The sequence below is a fragment of the Cyclopterus lumpus genome, chromosome 4, assembly GCF_009769545.1.
Source record: "Cyclopterus lumpus isolate fCycLum1 chromosome 4, fCycLum1.pri, whole genome shotgun sequence".
NCBI classification, from domain to species: domain Eukaryota; kingdom Metazoa; phylum Chordata; class Actinopteri; order Perciformes; family Cyclopteridae; genus Cyclopterus; species Cyclopterus lumpus.
Genome location: NC_046969.1, coordinates 13,251,897 through 13,274,149, shown reverse-complemented (window position 1 = coordinate 13,274,149; position 22,253 = coordinate 13,251,897). Strand labels below are relative to the sequence as shown.

At 41.2% G+C, this 22,253-nt stretch overlaps 1 protein-coding gene across 4 annotated transcripts in view; it reads left to right on the top strand.

Annotated features, from left to right (window-relative positions):
- nek7 (NIMA-related kinase 7) overlaps nt 1–22,252 on the top strand; it is a 53,807-nt gene extending 31,555 nt beyond the window's left edge. For all 4 annotated transcript variants that reach the window (XM_034530000.1, XM_034529998.1, XM_034530001.1 and 1 more), the window contains 5 exons: nt 1,410–1,518; nt 2,982–3,089; nt 9,303–9,397; nt 17,111–17,224; nt 19,956–22,252. In XM_034530000.1, coding sequence (XP_034385891.1) covers nt 1,410–1,518; nt 2,982–3,089; nt 9,303–9,397; nt 17,111–17,224; nt 19,956–20,066 — 537 coding nt within the window. In that variant the 3' untranslated portion in view covers nt 20,067–22,252. The remainder of the gene's footprint in view (nt 1–1,409; nt 1,519–2,981; nt 3,090–9,302; nt 9,398–17,110; nt 17,225–19,955) is intronic.
- Nucleotide 22,253: the final 1 nt, after the last annotated feature.

Genomic DNA, 22,253 nt, shown 5'->3' with positions numbered 1-22,253 from the left:
TGTTTGCATGTAGGCCAAGGTCTATCCCTCCCTCTCTCCATCTATCTTTCTCTATTCCTCTCTTTCTTTCATATCTTCCTTTGTTTCTCTTACCATCACCGACAACCTTTTCACTTTTTACTTAGCTTTCACTTACTTCCACTATCTGTTATCTCCCTCTCTTTCTTTTCTCTCATTCTGTCTCTCTTGCTTTATGTCTTAATGTATATTTGGGTTTGGACCTCCTTGACTCCTGACAACACTAGATATATATGATTGTGTTTCTATAGTAGATAAACCTTCTTCTTACTTCTTACTATATATTCAATAAACTAATGTAGTGTCATACATAGTGTAGCCTCATCAAGACACACCAAAGACACAATCTCTCTCTCACGCACACACACACACATACACACACACACACACACACGCACACAGTAACTGATGCACCGGCAGTTCTGATGGATTGTAAGCCGATTCAGTTCCCGATGCATAACATAAATGTCCACGCAGTATGCACATTGTACGTACAGTACAAACATGGTTATTGTGTCGAGACCAATATCCCATTATGCATTTAGCAATGCATTGCAACATTTTATTGAATTCTTGTCCGTAATGTTCCTTCTTTACTTGATTAAGTGTTATGGTCTGATTTAGGTAGTCACCTCTCTGTTAATGCAACTGATTGATTATATTTTGGTGGTCAAAAGGCCACTTTGTGATCTCACAAAACAAGTTTTTGGCCACATCCTAGCCGGCCCGATTTAAGACTTCCCTTTCTTGAAAATGGGGCAATGGGGCACCCCACAACGTCCTGTTGTTTAGGCTTGGTCTTAACCACTACTGTATGAGGAGGAGTTCCTATCCTCACTTGATTATTGTCACTGTTGATCAATAAGATATTTGGCCGAAGTTGAAGCTCTGTCATCGTTGTGGCTTCTCTGGATTGAACCCCACGCTTGATGATTCAGGATGACTCACTCAGTCATCCAAAATGAAAAATAAACCAAAATCAACTGGAACCACGATGCCACTGAAAGCTGTACCTAACAAAAGAGCTATATGCCAGATGGGAGAGTTTTGGAAGCTACCACAAAATGTCTTCTCTCTGTTCCTAAGAATGCATGTGCTTTCCATTGAAGGCCATAGAGAAAATGAGGCGAAGCTTGGTTAGTCAAAGGACGGACCGAGAGGAGAGTGGTCTGGGTTGCATTAGCTGGGGCATTAGCTAGAGTCAGAGCTGGGGACTTTGGCTGGATGCTGTATAAACACACACAGACATAAACACTTAGCAACCATCTTAAAATGGTATTCCGTGCCACCGAAGACCTTTTCCCACTCCGAATAAAATATTTTATTTGTGCCTTCTTTCAGGAATGCTGATTTTCTGATTTGGTATTTGTGTGTTTGCGTTTACTTTACAGCACTTTAAGAAGCAGAGGAGGCTCATCCCAGAGAGAACAGTGTGGAAATACTTTGTCCAGCTCTGCAGTGCGCTCGAACATATGCACTCTCGGAGAGTCATGCACAGAGGTAGCGTTTATGCACCCACGCACGCACACACGCACACACCCACACACCCACACTGTACATAAGCATACACTCACACACATAACAATACAAAGAAGAAATTGGCTTATTTGTTCATTGTAAGATCTCATCAATCTGGTGAAGTTTCTAAAAAGAAAAAGTAATATTTTCTTATGTGGGATTTACACAAATGCTGCAGCTGCTCACATCTTTTCTCACCTCCTCTTAAATGTTGCGATATATTCACATGAATTGGTGAACTTTTCTAGAATACTAGATTTGAGGAAACCCCAAATAGACATGATTCATCATGTGAATAATATCTCAAAGCAGATGACCAATTTCCAAATCTCACATTAGCACTTTAAAACACATTCTCTCCCCATTTTTAAACAACTTTCAAATTATCTAGTTCGCTTTTTAAAAAAAAAAAAGGCCGATCTCTATTGCATTTCGGAACATATTTTTTATTAATTGACTATTTTTCAGTGGTGGTGTCTGAGTAGCATACAGATGTGAGAGTAGAGGCATCCTTAATATGGAGTTGCACACTGTCCTAACACAAGACCTACATGTGTTTGAGACACACCAGACAAGGTGGGCATTGACCCTCTTGATAGAAAGTGATGGGATCCCATTGTCTAATGGAAGCTTGGCCTCAAAAATACTCTTCAACCTCAAATAAAATGAGACGTGGTCCTGAATCTTAACAGAACATCTTTGCTTGCAACTGTACCATAAATGAAGGTGTTGTTGGTTGTGATGGACAATCTATCTCAAACAAGTTTAAAGTCTCAGTAAGCTAGTTTTTAATAGTATACCTAATTGAACTGAAACCAATGGATGTCTGGAAGGTGGGAAAAGCATCTTAAGAAGTTGTTGTATACAGCGAGTGATCGGCCTTGTTGCATATGACAGAAGGCTTAAGTGTAGGTGTTAAACAACACATAGACCAGAGAACACAGTGTTTATGGGACCACATGCTTTTAGTAGGGCCAAGTCAAATCAAGTCCTGGATCCATGCGCATAGGCTGCTACACACGCATGTACACACAAGTACACACACACAGGTGGTGTACTTCCGTTCGGCTGACTCTGATTAGGGCACAGGGACACTAATGAACCCTGAGCTCTGCACTTTAATGACCACTTAACAGAGACCGCCTATTCAAAAGACGCTTACAGTTATATTAGAGCAGTAAATTTCAACGGCTGGCGTGGGTCACATTAAAATTACTTTACAAAAAGCAACAGAAACATTTGCTAACGCCCACATTCACTGAAATGCAAAAAAATATTTACACTTCATGCGTGTAATACAGTCATGTTTTCTGAAGCTTTCCCAAGTTTATCACATTGGACACATAATTTGATGATAATCATATCTCAGTACTGTCATTAATGTGACATTAGCAATTTAAACAGTTGTTTAGATTTTTATAAAAAACACACTATCTTCTCTCCAGATATCAAGCCAGCCAATGTCTTCATCACAGCTACAGGAGTAGTGAAGCTAGGAGACTTGGGACTGGGACGATTTTTCAGCTCCAAAACAACCGCTGCTCACTCACTAGGTAAGTTACTATTGTCTATACATACTGTGTGTGAAAATACACATGTAAACACACACTCTTCCCTTATGAGCCTACAAATGCACACACAGACACTTAGACTCAGCGGTCCCCAGTAATCACCCAATGTTTGATGTGTTTCATTAGGCATGGTGAGCCCCAAGCCATGTGTCATGTAGTCATGCTGCCTGGCCAAGTCTGTGCCCAGCCCCTTCATAGGCCACTTAGCCATTTCCTGTTTCCTTGACCTTTAAACCTAACACAGTTGAAGACTGGGCAGAGGCCTTCGACACAGCTCTGATTGTGACTGTTTACCATAAAACAAGCCAGCAAACTTTACAATCACGGTTACTGTTGGCATTGATGGGTGTGTTTGTCACTTGCAGAAAATAAATCATGTCACTTTTCTTCAAAGGAGTGAGAATTGTAGCCCACACTAATTAAGACAAGTACATTTGGCTTAGTTTAAGAAATATACGTGTACTAAACCTGAAACTGTACACAATTGACCAACCAAATGGTACCACACGTTTAAATGCATTATTTAACTCTTATGGTGTTTAATGTCTGTGGGTCGTTTACTGTAAATCTTTAGGCGTCAAGCCCGTAACCTCAAGAAGAGTGTGAAACAGTCATTAATTGAGTTACAAAGGAATAGACACTTGTACCACTTACTGACCAAACCTTTCGCTTGCCTCTCTTTATAGGAGACATAGGGTTTAACACAAATATACACACAGAGACTCGCATACACGCATCTACCTTAGTTCAAGGGTGTACTAGTCAATCCTCCACCTTTTTTGTTGTTAAGCATCACATTGCATACTGTAATGCTGCAGAAAAGTAACCAACATGAGGGCTAATTGTTACAAACTTTGAAATGAAATCTATAATAATCAAATCTATGGTATCAAAAAATGATTATGCATTATGCTCTTTGTGTAGAATTTGATCAAATATGGGAGTAATTTGCTATTAAAACATTACGTTAAAACATTGATCAAGGCACAATTTATAAACATGTCTTGAGAAATGAGGACAGGACTTCCTAATAGCAGCATCAGTGAAAAATGCCACTTAAAAAAAGCTGCGTTTCTTTTTCATCTTAATGTGTTCTATCAATCACTGACTACTTTTTTAGTTAAACAAAAACATGTTTCTGGACGGTTAAATTGTCGAGAAATTCCTCCAACGTCTTGCAAGACTCATGTAATGGTCATTGTTTCAGGTCCAATCAGAAGAGTTTGATGCATCTTATTCTTGTTTTGATTTAACTCCTTTGGCAACACTGCCATCACAGGAGCGAGCAGTGGTTGGTGTTTCTGGATCTTTATCTCTTTCACCTGATTTCGCTGCTGAATCAGTTTGACATCCTGGTTCTGTCCTTCAAATGCATTTTGTAAACCTTTTTTTGTTTTTCCAAAATTGATTTCATATTTATTCAGGGAGCGTAGTTTGTGACAATGTGAGCTCCATGGTAGCTCTGACAGCTTGACGGAGTAGCCGCGGGGGGGGGGGGGGGGGGGGCGAGGCTTAGCGAGGGGTCAATTAGTATCTGATGCCTGGTCTATATAACACAATAAAAAACACACTAACAGGTACACATTTGCATACAATACTTGTATGTACATATTCTGATTTTAGCTGGCCTCCTTTCCTTTGTCTTGGGTCTTTTTTGTTAATAGTGTTGGATTGAATCTCTTGAGTTCACTACAAGCTGTTGCATGTCCAGTAATTTACAGGCAAATGTGGCACAGATTATTATCGTGGAGATGGTTACACTGTGCTATCAAACATCCTCTCAGTAGTTTCAGCTGCTTCATAGACAAATATAAAGGCTGTCATTCACACAGTGGCACTTCCCTATGTCAAACTGTTATTACCACGAACAGCATGCTATTCTCAGCCCCTGTACAGCGGCGGCCCAGCTGTTTTGAGAAGGTGTGAATCACATGATCAGCTCAACATTGGCCCTATCTACTAAGCAGCTTGCAGTGCCAGCACAGTCTGTGATTGCTCATTAAATGTTGAATCCACAGCACCCTCTTTAGGCTGACAGGGGATAGGCAGCCCCACAAGCACATGGGTCAACTGGAAAACTGTCATCATTAATCTGAAGCAATCAAGACTGCTTCAATAATCTCCAGAAAACTATACAAATCATAGTGTCATATTGCTTCCAGTGCAGAGTCGATGAGTGAAACAGATGCATTTGATCTAGAGCAGTCACATTGGTCCTGAGATCATAAAATGAACTTACTACGAATAGGCATGCGAAGTATGCAGATGATATTTTGTAATGATACATTTTATATGCACTTCATATCCTTTTAAGAATATTCAAACTTTAAAAAGGATGTATTGAGTACATGATCTTGTACTGTAAAAGCAGATCATGTCCCAATAGGTAATCATGACCTGTTGCCAAAAGCAGATCTCCTCTCTATCTTTTCCTTTGTCACACATCCTTTTCTCCTGCTGCTGTTCTCAGTCTTGTCCTCACTTCTCCTTCCCTCTGACCCTCCCTCTGGTGCTTTGACTTTTAAAGAGAAAGAGAGACAGAAAAGTAGAATGTGCTGTGTGCGAGAGGAGAGAATGTGACACTGGAAAAACAGGAGAATAAAAGAAAAGTGGAGAGAATGAAAAGAGTAAGAAGGAGACGAATAAAGAAAAGAACGGGAGAATATGACAAGTTGACACAAAATGGAGGAGAACAAGAAAAGTGAGAGAGAGAGAGAGAGAGAGAGAATGATAGAAATAAATGAATTTGAGGAAGAGCTGTGTGTGTGTGTGTGTGTGTGTATATATGTGTGCGTGTGTGTGTGCGCGCCAGCGTGGGTTTGTAATGAGCCCAGCCACCCAGCTGAACAGTGGAGCAGGGTGGTGAAGATGAGATGGAGGTCCAGGCATACAGCCTGTCAGCTCGCAGTCGATCAGCAGCCTACACACACACACACACACACACACACACACACACACACACACACACACACACACACACACACACACACACACACACACACACACACAGTTTTTACTCACTCATGCACACTGTGAGACACGAACACTCTTTGTCTTTTATACAGATGTGCATATCCACATGGGCTTGAATTCATGGACACACGCATGCAGAGTACGATAATCATGCACATTCACACAGATTTGCAGGGTTCAAACTGACAAACACTCAGTGACACAGCCAGACTCTGAGACACAAGGCTGACAAAAATACACACATGCATGCAAAAGACACACTCTGCCTTTCTAGCTGAGGATGGTTACGCAGGGTAATGGCAAGAGTCAGAGAAAAATAATAAAAAATGGTAGTAACAGGACAGCTGATCCAATTGGCAATAATAAGTTGTATAATATACCTGCAATTAACACCTGTAATGAGAGAGGTGTTAACGATAAGTACCGGGGGAAAAGGAGAAGAGGAGGGAGAACAAGATTGAAGCAGAAAGACTTTAGGGAGGTTTATGTTAATGATTATGACTATTTCAACATGTAGGCCTTTAAAAAAACTTGGTTATCTTATAAAGCCAAGCAAGTCGTGAAACAGAGAGGGGGGTGAGGGCTCAGCAGGACATTTAGAAAACCAAGAAAAACATAATGTGAATATAAGGGAAGACAGAGAACGCCTTCTGATTATGAGATTAAGTCCTTCTGGCTGTGCTGCTGCCTCAAACTTAGTCTTATTTGTTAGAACACGATAGAGCAAAAGTTTCCAAACTCCTGCCTTGGGTCTGAATGAGAAACTAAATCATTGCCTTTGAGATTGCAGCAGATTCCTGCTTGCTGTTTAAAATACAGCAACTGGTAATAGATTAGATTAGAGAAGCCTAACGCCATGAATGGAAACTCCCAATGAAATGCATCAGTGTGTAAAGGGTTGTGTAAAAGCTTTACGTTTTAAATTGTTGATAAGGAAATTGCAGCAAGCTTGAATCAATAAATGTATTTAAATGATCACTAATGTTGGTTCATTCAACAGAACATTCAGCAAGGGGTTAGAAATGTGGGCTTCTTTATACTGGATGGCATCGCACCTCCTATACAACAACGATTACCCTGTTTCCTACAGAATACAGTGTTGTCAGCCATTCACAATAATGGAAATCAATCCCAACATGACTTTCAATTTATTTGCATGAATAAGTAATGTGGCCTTGATTTAGCATGCTGAAGAAGTCTTAGCCCGGCGCTGCTGACTTCTTTTACGCCACTATTAGCATAAGAGAGGCTGATTCTTTTTAATCAACTAATAATGAATCTTAGGGGAGCTTGTTCAGACCGCACGCACGCACGCACGCACGCACGCACGCACGCACGCACGCACGCAACCAACCAACCTGATGACCAATTAAAACAGCAGTCCCTTGTTTATCCTTCCACTTGCTCTCGCTTGCTTCCTCTCTGCCTTTGCAGATGCTGATTATTTTTGGAATGACAGGTAACACTTCATTATTAAAAACCACACATTTAAGATAAAAGCATTTTCTCTCAACCCAATTAAGTCTACCAAAATGAAAAGTGCTAACTTTTATTTTGTTCCCATAGACTTCTGTAATAGTTTAATTAATTGCAATTATATTAGCTAAGTTTCCTCCAACCTGTTAATGTATGCAGAATGGCTCACACTCACGTACGTGTGTGTGTGTGTGTGTGTGTGTGTGCGTGTGCACACACACATGTGAGTACCGCAGGTGAGTCCGCAGTTACAGTGTGTTCCTACTATTTTACTTCCAGACGACTTTTCTCCTGAGTTCTTTACACTTGAGAGCTGTTCTCAGCCACCAAGCTCACTTTGACTGTTTGTGCATATTGTAAAAACTCTTCCTCATCGCTCTATCTACCGGTTTACCAGCACACATGTTGTATATAGGAAGGGACAAGACTGTTTGGGTTATGAGGAAAAAAACAACAAAACACAACATTAACATGTATTCATTTGGCAGAGGCTTTTGTACAAAGCAATGTACAAATTAGGTACAGTATCTGTTTCAATTGAATAATAAATAATAATAAAACAATGCCATGCTCGGTCATGTATCTCATATTGTAATCAGACTTGGTATTCAGTTATGTCATTAAAAAGTTGAAATATGAGGAACTTAATCAGTAATCCAATCAAATATTTGAGCGTTACAAATCAGTTTTCAGGATGGATCCCAAGGAGAATGTGAGACGATGTTGATTATTGTAAACATGTGACATGTAGAGCACAAGCTCCACAGTGTAGCCGACACACATCGTCATGTGCAGCGTGATGGAGGTTGTGCATTCTTCATATTTCAGTCCGCCTCCACTCTCATGTTTGCTTGAGAGGATGTGGAGTCTGAGAGCTGCTCGGCACTGGTTAGAGGGCTGGTAAAATGTTCATCCTTTAACCATATGTGATTAATATAAAACCTCTGCTGGATTTGCTTGATAGAATTTTACATGGGAAATCACCGCAAACGGAAAACAAATGAAAAAACCCGCCAGTCAGACTGGGCTAAGAAAGCAGCAAATCTCCAAAGCATCCTGCAGTGTATTTAGGACGTGATGTTGAGCTGTGGTTCGTCTTTGTGTCCAGTCGGGTGAAGGTCTGATTGTCTGGAGCTCTGCCAGTCCCCGTGGCAGTTCGGGATTCTTGAGTTTCCAAACCAGAACCAGAAACTGGCTGACTCTTAAGCCTCCACGCTGCTCTCTGGGCGTACTCTCAGACTACTGTTTCAGATCATTACCAAGGCCCAGTAATCAAAACTGATTTATGCATATTTTGTGTGTGTGAGCATGTCTGATGTACATATGTATGCAACTTTGTGGTACTTGTGCAATTGCATGCACAGTATGGGTGTACATGATGATATTAAGCCTTATCAAATATAATCTTACTTCAGCTTAGAATTAACAGAGGCAATATACTTGAAAGTCTCCCTCCAGTTTTCATTTTGTTTTAAACATTTGCTAAAATATGTTGAGTATTCCAACCTCTGAATGTGTCACAGTTTGAGACTACACCTCCATTCCTCACCTGCTTTTCTGTTCTGTGTGAGGTGTGTCAGTGATGTTGATGAACTGGGGGAAGCATGGGTTTGCATTGCAAAATGTTAACACTCGCTCTCTCTTTGTCCTGTTCTCCTTTTCTACCTCTGTCTATCTCTTTCTGTCCTTCTCTCTTGCTCCCCCCCTCTCTCTTGCCCTCCCCCTCTCTCTCCCTCTGTGTTCCAGTGGGTACTCCTTACTACATGTCACCGGAGAGGATACATGAAAACGGATACAACTTCAAATCTGACATCTGGTCGCTAGGATGCCTGCTCTACGAGGTAAACTATGGGAATATGTGCACACACTGTCACCCTGCAGTCGACTGTAGGAGTGACGTGAGAACACATTGGCTCAGACACACACATAAACAAACAAACCATCCTCAATACAGCAGAGTACTGTAAGAACATATATACAAATACGCCTGCATTTTCCCACATGGTTATACTGTATTGTGTTCACCTCCACTACAAGTCATAATGGGCAAAGTACAAAATACACACTTTAATACATAGTACTAATATATTAAAATGGTATGTTACATTTCGTTACCTGGTATCCCTCCTGTTCCGTACTTCTTTCTCTGAAGATACTTTGAGTTGAACTTCTTGAGCCTGGGAACCTGCTAAATGTTGAAAAGCTGGCTAGTGAAGGGAACCGACATGGCCATGTGTTTTAGATAAGGCCACATAGTGACACTGACTAGTTTGATTAGTCAGGAGCAAAACGCCACAGGGCTCTGTTGTAGACCACACTGAGTGGAAACAAGCCCGGGAGGAGCACACAGCGGAGGGAACAAAGGGAACGAGTGAGGAGCAGAACAATGATAGACGTGGATGATAGCCGCCAATCTGATGTTTCACCTGGCCAACCTTGACATGCACTGACTACACACACATTTTCAAAGAGACACTGTTGGTCAAGGGAACACCCACATTTCCTTACCCTCTTCTCTCCTAACTCTCCTGAGTTTCTGATCACTTGAGCTGCAATTCATCGCATCGGTGACTACACCTTCTCTCCAGCGCCTCAGGCACAGAGAGGTGGAGAACGTGCAAGGAAGAAGTTGGAGCTCAGCTTGCAGGTCATGGCTGTTTAGAGACCACAGTCCTTCATGCTAATTAGTTCCCAAAAATGCACAAAGCAGGGCTGTGGTTGGCTGAAAGCAGTGGATGCTGTAGGTCACATTCTGATGTGGTACTTTTTATATGTGTGGTGAATGTGTGTGTTATCCTACTCTTACTTTTAATTAGAAAAATATTGCTATAGTTTGTGTCACTTCTGTTGCATAGTTTATGCAGGTATGGTGGTTGCATAACCCCACCAGCACAGTCATTAAGCTCATTTTAATGTGGCTACATTTGTTTAGGGGAGATTGGCTTGTTTATTACATTTTTATTTAGGTTTAGTTCCAAAAAACTGTGACATCAAACAACATTTGGCTTGGTTTAATTATATTTGGAGATCCATTGTGCAACTCGATGCCTTACATGTGATGATCAATTTTTGGAAGTTGATAGTACTGCATTGATTGTTTCACCGTTTCAGGTGGGGCACAGTCCAATGATCTTTTATGACTTTCACCCTTAAGACAACTGCGAGGGGTCACAGTCTGGACGAAGCACAGAGAAAGCAAGATGGAGGCCAGTGATGAGGGGAGGAAAGGGGAGAGAGCAAAAGTGAAGAAAAAAAATAGACTTGTTGCTCCCTCAGGAGGTCAGGAAGCAGGGAATAAAGATGTAAGGTGAAAAAGTTTAAGAATCTATATAGGAACAATATAGGAAGCCGGAGAAGGGGAAAGGCAGAAGAAGCCTTCGGAGAGAAGGAGAAAAAAAGAGGACATAGAAGGTTAGAGAGAAAGAAAGAGCAGAGGGGGAGAAATGGAAGGGGAAATAACAAACAGCGCGAACCGGGATATAGATTGCTGGAGAGAAGAAAACAAATGGGGGGGGGGGGGTGTTCATTCAGAGGGAAAGACACATAACTCCAGTCATCAGGTCAAGGTGAGCCATGCAAGGAGCCTGTGGAGATAAAGATTTTACAACCTTATTCTTACCAGAGCGGTGCTCACCACGCCATGCATATTCTCTTTGAAGAGCAGACCCTTGCTTTCCTCTTGTCTTGGTAAGAGGGCACCGCAGTGCATTACGTATCAGAAAACTTGCCTCATCTCCCTCAAACTCTCCCCCATTCTTTGCTCTATTCTCCTGCTCTATACGTTCCCCTCCACATGTCTCATTTAACTTGCAGGCATAAGGAATTCACATAGGAATCCCCGCTGGATCCCTTTGTAATCATTGATTTCTTTTTTGGACATACAGTAGGGGCTGAGGATTTTGCTAGTATATGTTTTTGTGTCTATGAGACTATCCCAGGGAGTTTGGTTCCTCACGTGTTTGAGAGAGCCTGCATTTTTCCTCCTTGTTCCTGGGAGTTGGGGTCGGGTCCATTCAACAATACCTGGTCATTGTTTCTGCGTCTATCTTCATCTCCCATTCTGTTTCATCCTTTTCTCCTTTTGTCCCACCTCATTACATCACCTGACCCGGCCCTGTGGCCCCCTCACCCAAACCGACACTGTGGCAAACAGGGATGCTGCAGTCGCCGGGGTTTGTCTCCCAGGGTGATCAGGAAGGTAAAGAGGGAGTTTGGTCACATGCCAGTCGATGAGATTCCTGTCTCCTAGCACTCTTTCCTCCTGCTCTGTCATAATCACCTTATATACGCACATTCACCCCTTAGCTCAGTGTTTTCTGTGTGAAAGAGATGCATTTTTACACACACACTGTAGGTCTCCGGCTTGTACAGATGTTTTGTGGTTGCCGTGTTTTATATAAAGGTTAGCAGGGGAGGAGAATATCTTGGAAACGCTTTACTGGAATGTGTCTCCTTCCTGTAGGAGCTCAGCCATCCATACCTCTGACTGTGCCCACGTCTCATGCCTCCTGCCTCATTCCTCTCCCTCCCGTCTTGTTTTGCTGTTGGTTTTATGAGGCCCGAAATGCTGGGTTCTCAGCAGCTGGTGTTTGCATGTTATGAGTTGGCCCTGTGGCTAGCTCTCTGTATGTTTTGGAAATTGGGAGTGGGGGTTTTGACTGCTGTCTTTGGATAGCCTTGGTATCCTTTTATCTATTTCATACAGTATGTGTAGTTTTTGGATGCGTGAATGTTCATGTTCCGCCTACCAGCGTCGGTAACAGGCGGTGCCAAATCTCGCAATTTATCTACATCATGTGTCTTACTCCTCCTCTTTATATTTGTTATATTCAGCTTATTAACAACATTTGGCTGTAGAACTATTAGTTCAGTTGTACCCACTGCACATCCATGTTTTGAAACAATCTTTTTAACTGTCTGTTTAATAGAGTAGTTTGACATTGGGAAATGCACTCATTCACTTTTTTTGCAGCGAGATACAGAGATATTGATATCTGGCTATTAATTATTAAACTAAAAAGTACAACTTATATAGTTGTTTTTACACTTCAGTTCTTGTAAGCATTTAACAAATATGTAATGTGTTAATTAGTTTAGAGGTGATTATAGGTGGATTGTATTACCTTCAAACAGAACCAGGCTAGCTGTTTTTGTGCTAAGCTAACGGATGTTTCTTAATATTTACCAGACAGACATGCGAGTGACATTGACTTTCTCATTTAACTCTCAGCAAGAGAGCAAATGTGTATATACAATTTTATTTTATTCTTGTACGTTTTTCCCAATTCCAGTACAACAATTGATTGAGCTGCAGGGACATAAAGACACATCCAGTTTTCCTCAAAAGGTTCAATCCACTGGAACAATCTGCCACTTTTAAGTCATTCCTCTTCTTCTTATCTTTCTTCCCTCTTTAGTGTGTTGAAGTAGACTAGTGATAACTCCACTGGGTGTAGGTATATTTTTAATGACTGTCACTACACTGTGATGTATTTCCTTGATTAATATATCATCATAAAACCACATGAAGGACCAATGAGCACATAAAAAAGTAATGCTTTTGCTCACTTGTAGTGTGGGTGAGTGGAACAGCGAGAAACAAAATATACCTCTATTTTGCACATGTCTGTTAACATTTAGGTTTTTTTTGTAGCATGCGTATAATTGTGTATGTGTGTGTGTTTATAAATGAGAACTTGAGAGAAACCCTTCGGGGGGGTGGAGGGTCTCAGAGCTCCTCTTAATTGGCATACGGGGAGGGGGAGAGGGAGAGAGGGAGAGAGGGAGAGAGAGAGAGAGAGAGAGAGGGAGAGAGGGAGAGAGGGAGAGAGAGGGAGAGAGAGGGAGAGAGAGGGAGAGAGAGGGAGAGAGAGAGAGAGAGAGAGAGAGAGAGAGAGAGAGAGAGAGAGAGAGAGAGAGAGAGAGAGAGAGAGAGAGAGAGAGAGAGAGAGAGAGAGAGAGAGAGAGAGAGAGAGAGAGAGAGAGAGAGAGAGAGATCTCAGTGTTAATTACACTGGAAGGCCCCATCCAGACCTTTTACACGGACAGGGATGCTGCCTTTACATGCCTGGGCTGGGCAGAGCCTGGCCAGCTGATGAAGAGCGGAGGAACAAAGGAGGGAGTGAGGGAGTGTGTGTGTGTTCTGCCACCAGCAGCTCACACCCCTTAGACAGACAGCAGGCATGCGTGTGCTTTGTATGTCTTTCGAATATCAATGAACCGGACACACACACACACACACAGACACACACAGTCTCATACTCACCAGGGCCTCAGAGGTCAGAGAGTGAGTCAATCATCTAACCCATTGCGATGACACAGTCTGAGAAAAGGAGTGTGTGCGTGCTGAGAGCAGGGGGCCGGCAGCTGTCAGGGGCGAGGAGCAGCAGGCACTAATGAAGCAGATGAATAGTGCAAAAACTCCCAAATACAAACAGGACAGTTGACATTTTTCATCTGTCAAAAGCAGAAGATGCATGAAAATACGATGGGGTCTTGTTTAACCCTTTGCCTCCTGGTGTCTATGGCTGGCTGATTTTCTTTCTTTTTCTGTCTTCTTTCCTTTCTCACTTACTGAGAGATTTGTTGTTTTGGGAAGCACTATCTAGCCCTCACACACAAACCCACCTATGTCCACACTACCTGTTATACACCACTAAAAGTTGTAAATATATTTGGTATAAAGCAATCAAGATTGTTTTTCCCGAATGGTCCTTTCCAAGTCATTGAAGTAAACTTTTACTGAAAGTATTCAGCCTTTTCTGTTTAAGCATGGGTCCTTAAAACTAATCCATACTGTTTTGAAAGAAAGCTAGCTGAGTCCTCCTGGCACTGCCCTCTAGTCTTTTTTGAGAGCTCTCAGTTTGTTTGTTTGTTGGAGTATTTTCTAAAAAAAAAGTTCCTCACTGGACTGGTGACATATTTATAAGCTGCAAATTAGCTAGTGATTTTAATTGCTGCAGGTTTAGACAATCAAAGAAAGTTCACATTCTAATTGGTATGTTGATATTGTTGCCGTGTCTGTTGTCTGCAATTTATAAAGGACAATCATGAACACATAACAGGCAGTTTTTGATAATTTTAATGCATGTTGCTCACTGTAGAATCAAATGTGAAGTCTAAGGTTCGAGAAATGGGGCTTTGTTAGTACTAGAAGAGCATCAATGCTGACACACACAGGAATACACATTTCCTCACACGTCTCATCACCGTCAACCGCCTGCTGTGCCAGTCTCACTTGTAATGGTTGGAGCAGAGGGAGAGGGAAAGGGGTGTCCAAGGGGAGATGGAGACAGGGGGATCCTCTTTACTGCATGTTCACATGTGTTTTTCTGAGGATATACTGCACTTATGCCAGTGTTTGATTAAGAGTGCGGATGGATGTGTGATGGTAAATCCCGTCCAGAGGAGAGATGGCCCACTGAGATTCTGCTGCCGTCATCTTGACTTCCCACTGGAAGCTGTGACAGAGATCCTGTCAGATTCTGCCCAATAGGGAATAATATCTTTTCTGTCTCTGCACCATTAATGTTTTACACTTTTTTTTTAGTGAAGATCAAAATAAAGAAGCCACCTACAAGTTGGCGATGTGCTTCGACGTTTTGGGGTGATATCGAAGGGTTATATTTGTAGCCACATGCAAAAAAGGCAGGCACAATTTTAGTAATAGTTTAAGAATAGTTATCGTGACTTTATGGTCAAGCTGATGAAGAGGCTTATTGACAAATGACTCTTTGTATCTAGCTTTAAGTGGTCCAATGAGTTTGTCTCTGTAACTCAGAGGAATACAACTGTTTGTGAAGGAATGCTAAGACATCACATATGTTCATATACTCCATGGCACAGGACTTCCTGTCGCTATTGGAACCAGAAGACAGCTTTTGTTAATCTGTCTCTACTTACTTTATGGTCCTATTTTCATAGAAATATATATTGAGCCTGATATTGTGGAAGCTGGCACATTCACACTAACCTGCTGTATTCTGTGTGGAACAATTCCATTTGGATCCATATGTGGACACATTGTTCTGAACTTTTTTCACACCAATTAACAGACTGTCAAACACACACTGTATATTCTCAGATAATCATGGAGGCACCCCGAGGGGGAAAATAAATAAAAATAATGGTGTCAAAAACAATGCACAAAAATAATAATTAATTTGCACACTGTGATAAACTTGTGATGTGGTTTTCTTTATTTTGTCCTTTTATAGCAATGCCGGCTTTTTGTTCCAATTCATAACGATATGTCTGCTATTAATTACCACAGGCAATGCTTAAAAACATTCATCAACATCACATTTAAGTTTCATATCCCCCGGAGTACTGAAGGAAAACTGTGAGGAAAATAGAAACCTATGAGCACCGACTGTCCATCAATGGAGATCCTGTTCAGAAGACACTTCCTCTCTTCTGAGTTTTAAAAGATCTTAGAAAACAGCTCAGGGCATGAAATTAAATATTGTTTTCACACACATACTGATTAAGTATTCGACTGTGCAAAGTCGAGGCCTTTTTCTGCCCGAAATACCTAATAAAATAACTGATATCGTGTCAGTGATCCACTTACTGCAACCTCTTCCTATGTAATACTATTTACATAAATGAAAACCAACTCAACAAGCTACAACATCTCCGAGCAGCTCATCACCATCAACACTGACAGCTATGTTTATTTATTATTAGTGGCCAAGTTATTTGGCCAAACGCATAAGCCTAACGCAGTATTTATTTTCTATAGCACTGAATCAGACAATAAGAATGAGTGTGCTTGTTATGCAAGGCTGCTGCTGGCTTCGCCTTGTGCATGCACATTTAAACAATAAGAAGTGAGTCAGTCACTAACCCTGGTAGAAATGGCATGTTATTTGTTCTATTCTTAGATAGGCTGGAGGGATTCTTCACCTATTTCCACTCAGCAAAAGTCTCCTTATCCTTTCCACTCTTCCTCACCATTCCCATCTGCCCCTCTTCTGCTCTGCTTTCTTGCATTTGTTTTTCCAGAGGATACAGTTTTCTCGCTGCTCCAGCAAACTGAAAAATTCTCTCCTCTCATATGCCAGCACCCCTCTCCCCACTTTCGGCTCTTCTTTTTGCAACTATGTGTCTTTATGTCTCTCTATCTCCCAGTTTAGGAAGCAGTGCAGCAGAAAGGGCTCGGGGAAAACACACAAGCTAAGAGAGCTCTCATGGGTTCTTATCTTTTGGTGCACTTGCATTTTGGACCACCGCTCATTCCACAACAAAACAACATAAATAAGTGTGTGCTGATTTGATATGTAGACAAAACTTTGGACATACAGTGTATCGACTTGTTGTTGTTGTTGTCTTTATTTGTTTCTCACTCCCAGTTTTTATCAATAAGTCATGTACCTCGATAGCAGTGAACCGTGCAGGTTCTACTCTTAGCATACTGTACGGTGTCTTCTGTGTAGCACTTGCTGAATCATTGACTGGGTGTTTTCAAGATTTTACTTTGCTCTCTTACACCCTGTCCTTTTGTCTTTTGCTCTATTTCCTTTCCCTTGTTCCCTTATATCTTAACATTTCAGATGGCAGCCCTGCAGAGTCCGTTCTATGGGGATAAGATGAACCTTTACTCCCTTTGTAAGAAGATAGAACAGTGCGATTACCCCCCTCTTCCCTCAGATCACTACTCAGAGGAGGTAAGTACTGTAACCTATTAATGCTACGGTAAGTAGATATGGACCTGCTCAGGGTTTTAAAATGACTCGCGGAAGTCTTGACTCCTGAACTCCTTCTAAAAGAAACTTAAAAGAAGTCTTAATATCTTTTAAGTTAGCTATACTGTTTTAAGCAGTGGTGGACGGTTTCTCTTTCTCTGTGCCAGTTCGCAGATTTTTACTTGTGTTAACTATTAAAGTTTTTTTTCTAAATAAGTGAAATCCACCCAGCTGTCTGAGCAACAGCACAGCACAGTACAGTATGATATTGCTCCGTGATCAAAAGGCCGGCTACGATTCTAACCGTTTGAAAATGAAATGCACATATCAAAAGCATCTGGCCATGCTACAAAGTGGGGTGAAACTAAATGGGCTGGAGTGTCATGTTTCCCTAACTAAACGTTAGATCATCTGCTGTAGTTCTGTGTAGACTTACCCATGCACACAAATGTAATGTAGTCGGGCTGCGGTTAAAGATCGCCTTATTGCTGATTGCCGGTGATGTGTGTATGCATGCGCATGGCTTTGTGTTTATGCCCTTTTTGTGTGGGTGGCATTTTTCCCCCCAACATTTCTGTCTTTTTCTCTTAAAAACATGATGTCAAGTGTACGCACATGCAAAAACTCAAGCACTGGCTCAAAGGCACACACACACATTGAGGCTTTATATCCATTAAGCAATGACAATTTTCTTTCTGAATGGCAGACTAAGCGTTGTGAGTTATAGCAAGTTGTATAGTCCATGAAATATCAGAAAATGGTGGAAAAATGCCCAGGATAGGTTTTTGGACCCCGTGGTGACATCTTCAAATATTTTTTTTCGCTCTAATTAACAGTCCAAAACTGGAAGTTATTAAATGTGCAATTATGTAAATCTGAGAAAAACTGCACAGCCTGACATTTGAGAGCCTGACATTTTGTAATTTAACAATCAATCCACATTTAAACAAATATTACAATTGTTGCCGATTACTTTTCAAGTTGATTAATCTATTTCGTTAGCTCTAAATTAAATATATATTACATCACAACTAACCTTTTAGACATTGTTATATATGCTTTCTTTCTTCTATTTATGCTTTTTGGAAGTGTGTGAAGGTCCATTAGCCGACTTTTGAAACCTGCCGAGTTGTTCACTCCAATACAGTGAACATTAAGTATGCATTATTCTTCAGCAAAGTTTAATTTTTGTTTTATTGTTTTTTTTAAAAGTTAGAAATGAATGGAAACAAATTGCTGTAAGAAGGAGACGAAAATACAGGCCCAAATCTAAGTCTGTGTAACACAACAGCATTACTACACATCTGTATTTACACGCTGTGTAGTCATGGGGCTTAAACCTGGAAACACTGGTATCGTCCTTAAGGTAAAAAGCTCAACCTATCTCCGTGCCTTTTGCTCTACTATCAGAGTAACTGCAAATACAGGTCCACAGTGGCTAAGTTGAATTGACAATTATTAATTATGTCTCTCGAGTTAAATAGTAAACCCTGATGAGAGGCCTTTTTATTCTGTGTTATTTACTTCACTACGTTCATAAAGGCTAATTGCGAGCTGTCTCAAGCCTCTGTAGTGTCTATGTGTGTTTTTGTATGTGCAAGTGTATATTTTACTACAAGAGCGCACACACACACACCACACGCACACACGCACGCACACACACACACACACACACACACACACACACACACACCACGCTGAGCTCCTGCGTTGCCCCACATGTCACCCCCATCCAGGAGAAAGGGAGACAAAGCGAAAGAGAGGGAATGATAGAGCGAGAGACAGGGCGATGGAGAGATGGAGATGAGGGGGGTGCCTGCAGCGCCTGTCTGGATGTAAACAATGCTCCTGAAGGATCGGCAGCAAACTGTCAGCTGCTCATCTTTGTTGTGTCATTTAACCATCTCCATCTACGCTCCCCCCCCATGCCTCCCTTCACCAGCTCCTACCCCCCATCTCCCTCCATCCTTCCACCTGACACTCCCCCCTCCCACTCGCCATGCAAAGAAGCACATGAATATTTTACATATCTGCATTCCCCCCCCCCCCATATCTCCATTCTGTGGGACTAATTCTCAGACGGTCTGAATTTGCATCTTTCTCTCACTTTCTCTCCCTCTCACACACACAAACACAGCGGCTGACGAGAACTCGTCCAAGCCTGTGCCACGCAACAGCGGCCAGGAAGTCGGCAGACAGTTACCATAGCGACCTCGCGTAGATGTTATTTTTTTTTTTGCTTTCCTCTCCATCTTTTATTCTCTTCTCTTTTTTTAATGATGGCGGTGGCTGTTCCGCCTGCGAGCCTGTCTATCTATCTGCTCCAATCAGCCGCTTCGCTCGGCTTCAAGTGTAAGTGCTGTCTCCGGATGGCAATAGAGTGGCAGCAGTGTGTGCATGCATGCATGTGTGCGTGTGTGTGTGTCTGTGTGTGTGTGTGTGTGTGTGTGTGTCTGGGGGGCTCAAATATACGTGGATTGAGAAAAATAAGTGATTAGTGCGCTAACACAGCCTCGCGTCATTGTCTCGGCTCGATTACTTGTTGCCTTGTTATTGCTTCAGACTCCGTAAGAGCTCATCTAGAGGGCATTAAAAGAGGTTTGTTCATTTCTGGAGCTGCTCTTTTGCAGTTCGCTCTCACTGGAGTGTCACTGACTGTTTCATTTCTCTTTCTCTTCCTCCCAACCAACAACCCTCCTGTCCCTCTCACCAGCTGAGGAACTTGGTAGATATGTGCATCAACCCTGACCCAGAGAAGAGGCCGGACATCACCTACGTGTACGACATTGCCAAACACATGCAGAACCTGACACAGGGCAGCTAAGCCCAGAGTCTCACACACATAGCTTGCAGAAGTCCTCCCCATTTCTCTCCTTGCTTTTCATGCTCGACTCTTTTATACAATTTAGCTTTTTGTGATAAGTAGTATGTGGAACAGATTTATTTTCAAGGTGATGCAGTTTACAAAATGACTGACATCCAAACCTTTTCTGCCCTAGGATAAAGATTTTAAAGATTATAAGTTTTTATCAGATGAACCTCCAATTCCTTAGACTTCAATATTGTTACAGCACTGAATATCAGTGTATTGTAACTTGCTGATGTGTTGTTTGCTATTGCTTTAGAATGCGTGTCCTCTGTATTCCCATGTAGTGAAGTAAAGCCGCTATTTAAAGATATACTGGAGAATTGGAATGCAAATAAAATGTAAGGGAAAGTTAGACATTACCTGTTCCCTATCCTCAAAACCGTTAATCAAGACAAATGTCAGGAATACATTCAAAATAAATGACCTTTTAGAGTTTGGAAGGAGTCATGAGACCTTTGGTCAGCAGCAAAAGGAACACAAAAAAGACAATAAAAACTAAAAAAAACAATAGTTAAATTGGAGTGAAGAGATTTGAGTGACTTAAGAGTGTTTTTGATGGTTGAAGTGTTGTTGTGTTGCACTTTTTACCCATGTAATGGAAGGCTGGCAGAGTGATCATGTCTAATGAATGTATTAGGAAAGGAAGGATCATTTAGAGAGTAAACTAGAGATGTGCCGCGGGGAGAACATGGGCGAATGTCTCCACAACACTTTGAATGTAAGTCATTTTGACACCTATGTATTGTCTTTGAAAAATTCTGAATATCTCTTTTTTTCTTGACAGCCTAGAAGGAGCAGTAGAAGCTTTAAGAAAAGCTGTTTTACGTCTGCTCTTTACCTTTGTCACTGACACCAAAAGATTTCTTCCTCGGTTCAGCTTAAGGTATTTTATTTTGTAAATCACAATGAAGACCTGACAAAAAGAAGAATCTAAAGTCAGAAAGCGTAATTCTCCATCATGGTCCAGTGGCTGCATTTGACCCCCCAGAAAGTGTGTCTATGTTGTGTAAGTTTGCAGTGTAGTTGTTTTGTTAAGTAACAAATAAGTTGAAGAGACAGCAGATCCTTGCCTTGTGAAGCCGTCCATGTCGTAAGTAAATCACAGCGTAACTTATGTCCTCTGTTGAGATACCAAAGAGAAAGTCACACATAGAAAGAGCAGTTTATATATGTTACGGTATCTTTTATGAAAATAATATTCTGTTGTGTTGTACTGAAAAAAGCAAGCACCAATGGTCCTCTTTTGGTTTTACTGTACATATTGTTGCGTAGACGTTCTGATACTGTAGGGTTTTAGAAACCCTTTATTAATTTGGTGGAAGGATACAGTGTTTTCAACAGGTTATTTCCTTCTCTTTTTTACAGTGAATAGGTTTACACCAGGGGGCCACACATATACAGCACTCACTACCACTGGTTTACAAAATAACAATGATACCACATGAAAGGTATAGTAAGTAATTAATGATCAATTCAGTGTCTTACCAAAAAGTCTTTTCACATCGTCAAATATCCTGTTAACCGCTCATTGAAATTATTGTAAATGTATGCCTGTGTTTCTCATTTCTCTTTTTTTACCTAATATTCAATACTATTTCCATGTGTTATATTCAAAGTCAAAGCTTATAGGTGCAAGAAAATGTAAGTTATTTTGTTTTGGTCAGCATAATATTTTGATTATGTGTTAATAGTTATTGCAAATACAATTTTACTCCATAGTCAGTTCTGAAAATGCCCCAGAAAAGATTCAATATGTATTGAACGTTGCCTAGTTCGTTATGCACGTGCAATATGCAGTGCATAGTCAAATTTGAATTATTATTATTATTTGTAATCCTCCCTAGGAGGCTCATAGCACACAGTGCAAAGTCACTTTAAGGATTATGGCCATTTCTTAGTAGGGGGCTTTAGTCTTTGTATAACATGCGACTGCTCTCCTATCTCTCAGCTGTTTACCTCGGCTCAGTTTATTCTTCACCAGGCCCTCTGGGTTTCCCAGAAATTAAAAAAATTCGAATACTATTTATGTTTTTTTTGCTGTTTGTTTTGTTTTCTGATTTCATGTCAAATTAAAGACCCTCATCACAAACTTCTTGTATACTAACTAAATGCAATAAAGCTTTCCAATTTCTTTCGATTCAT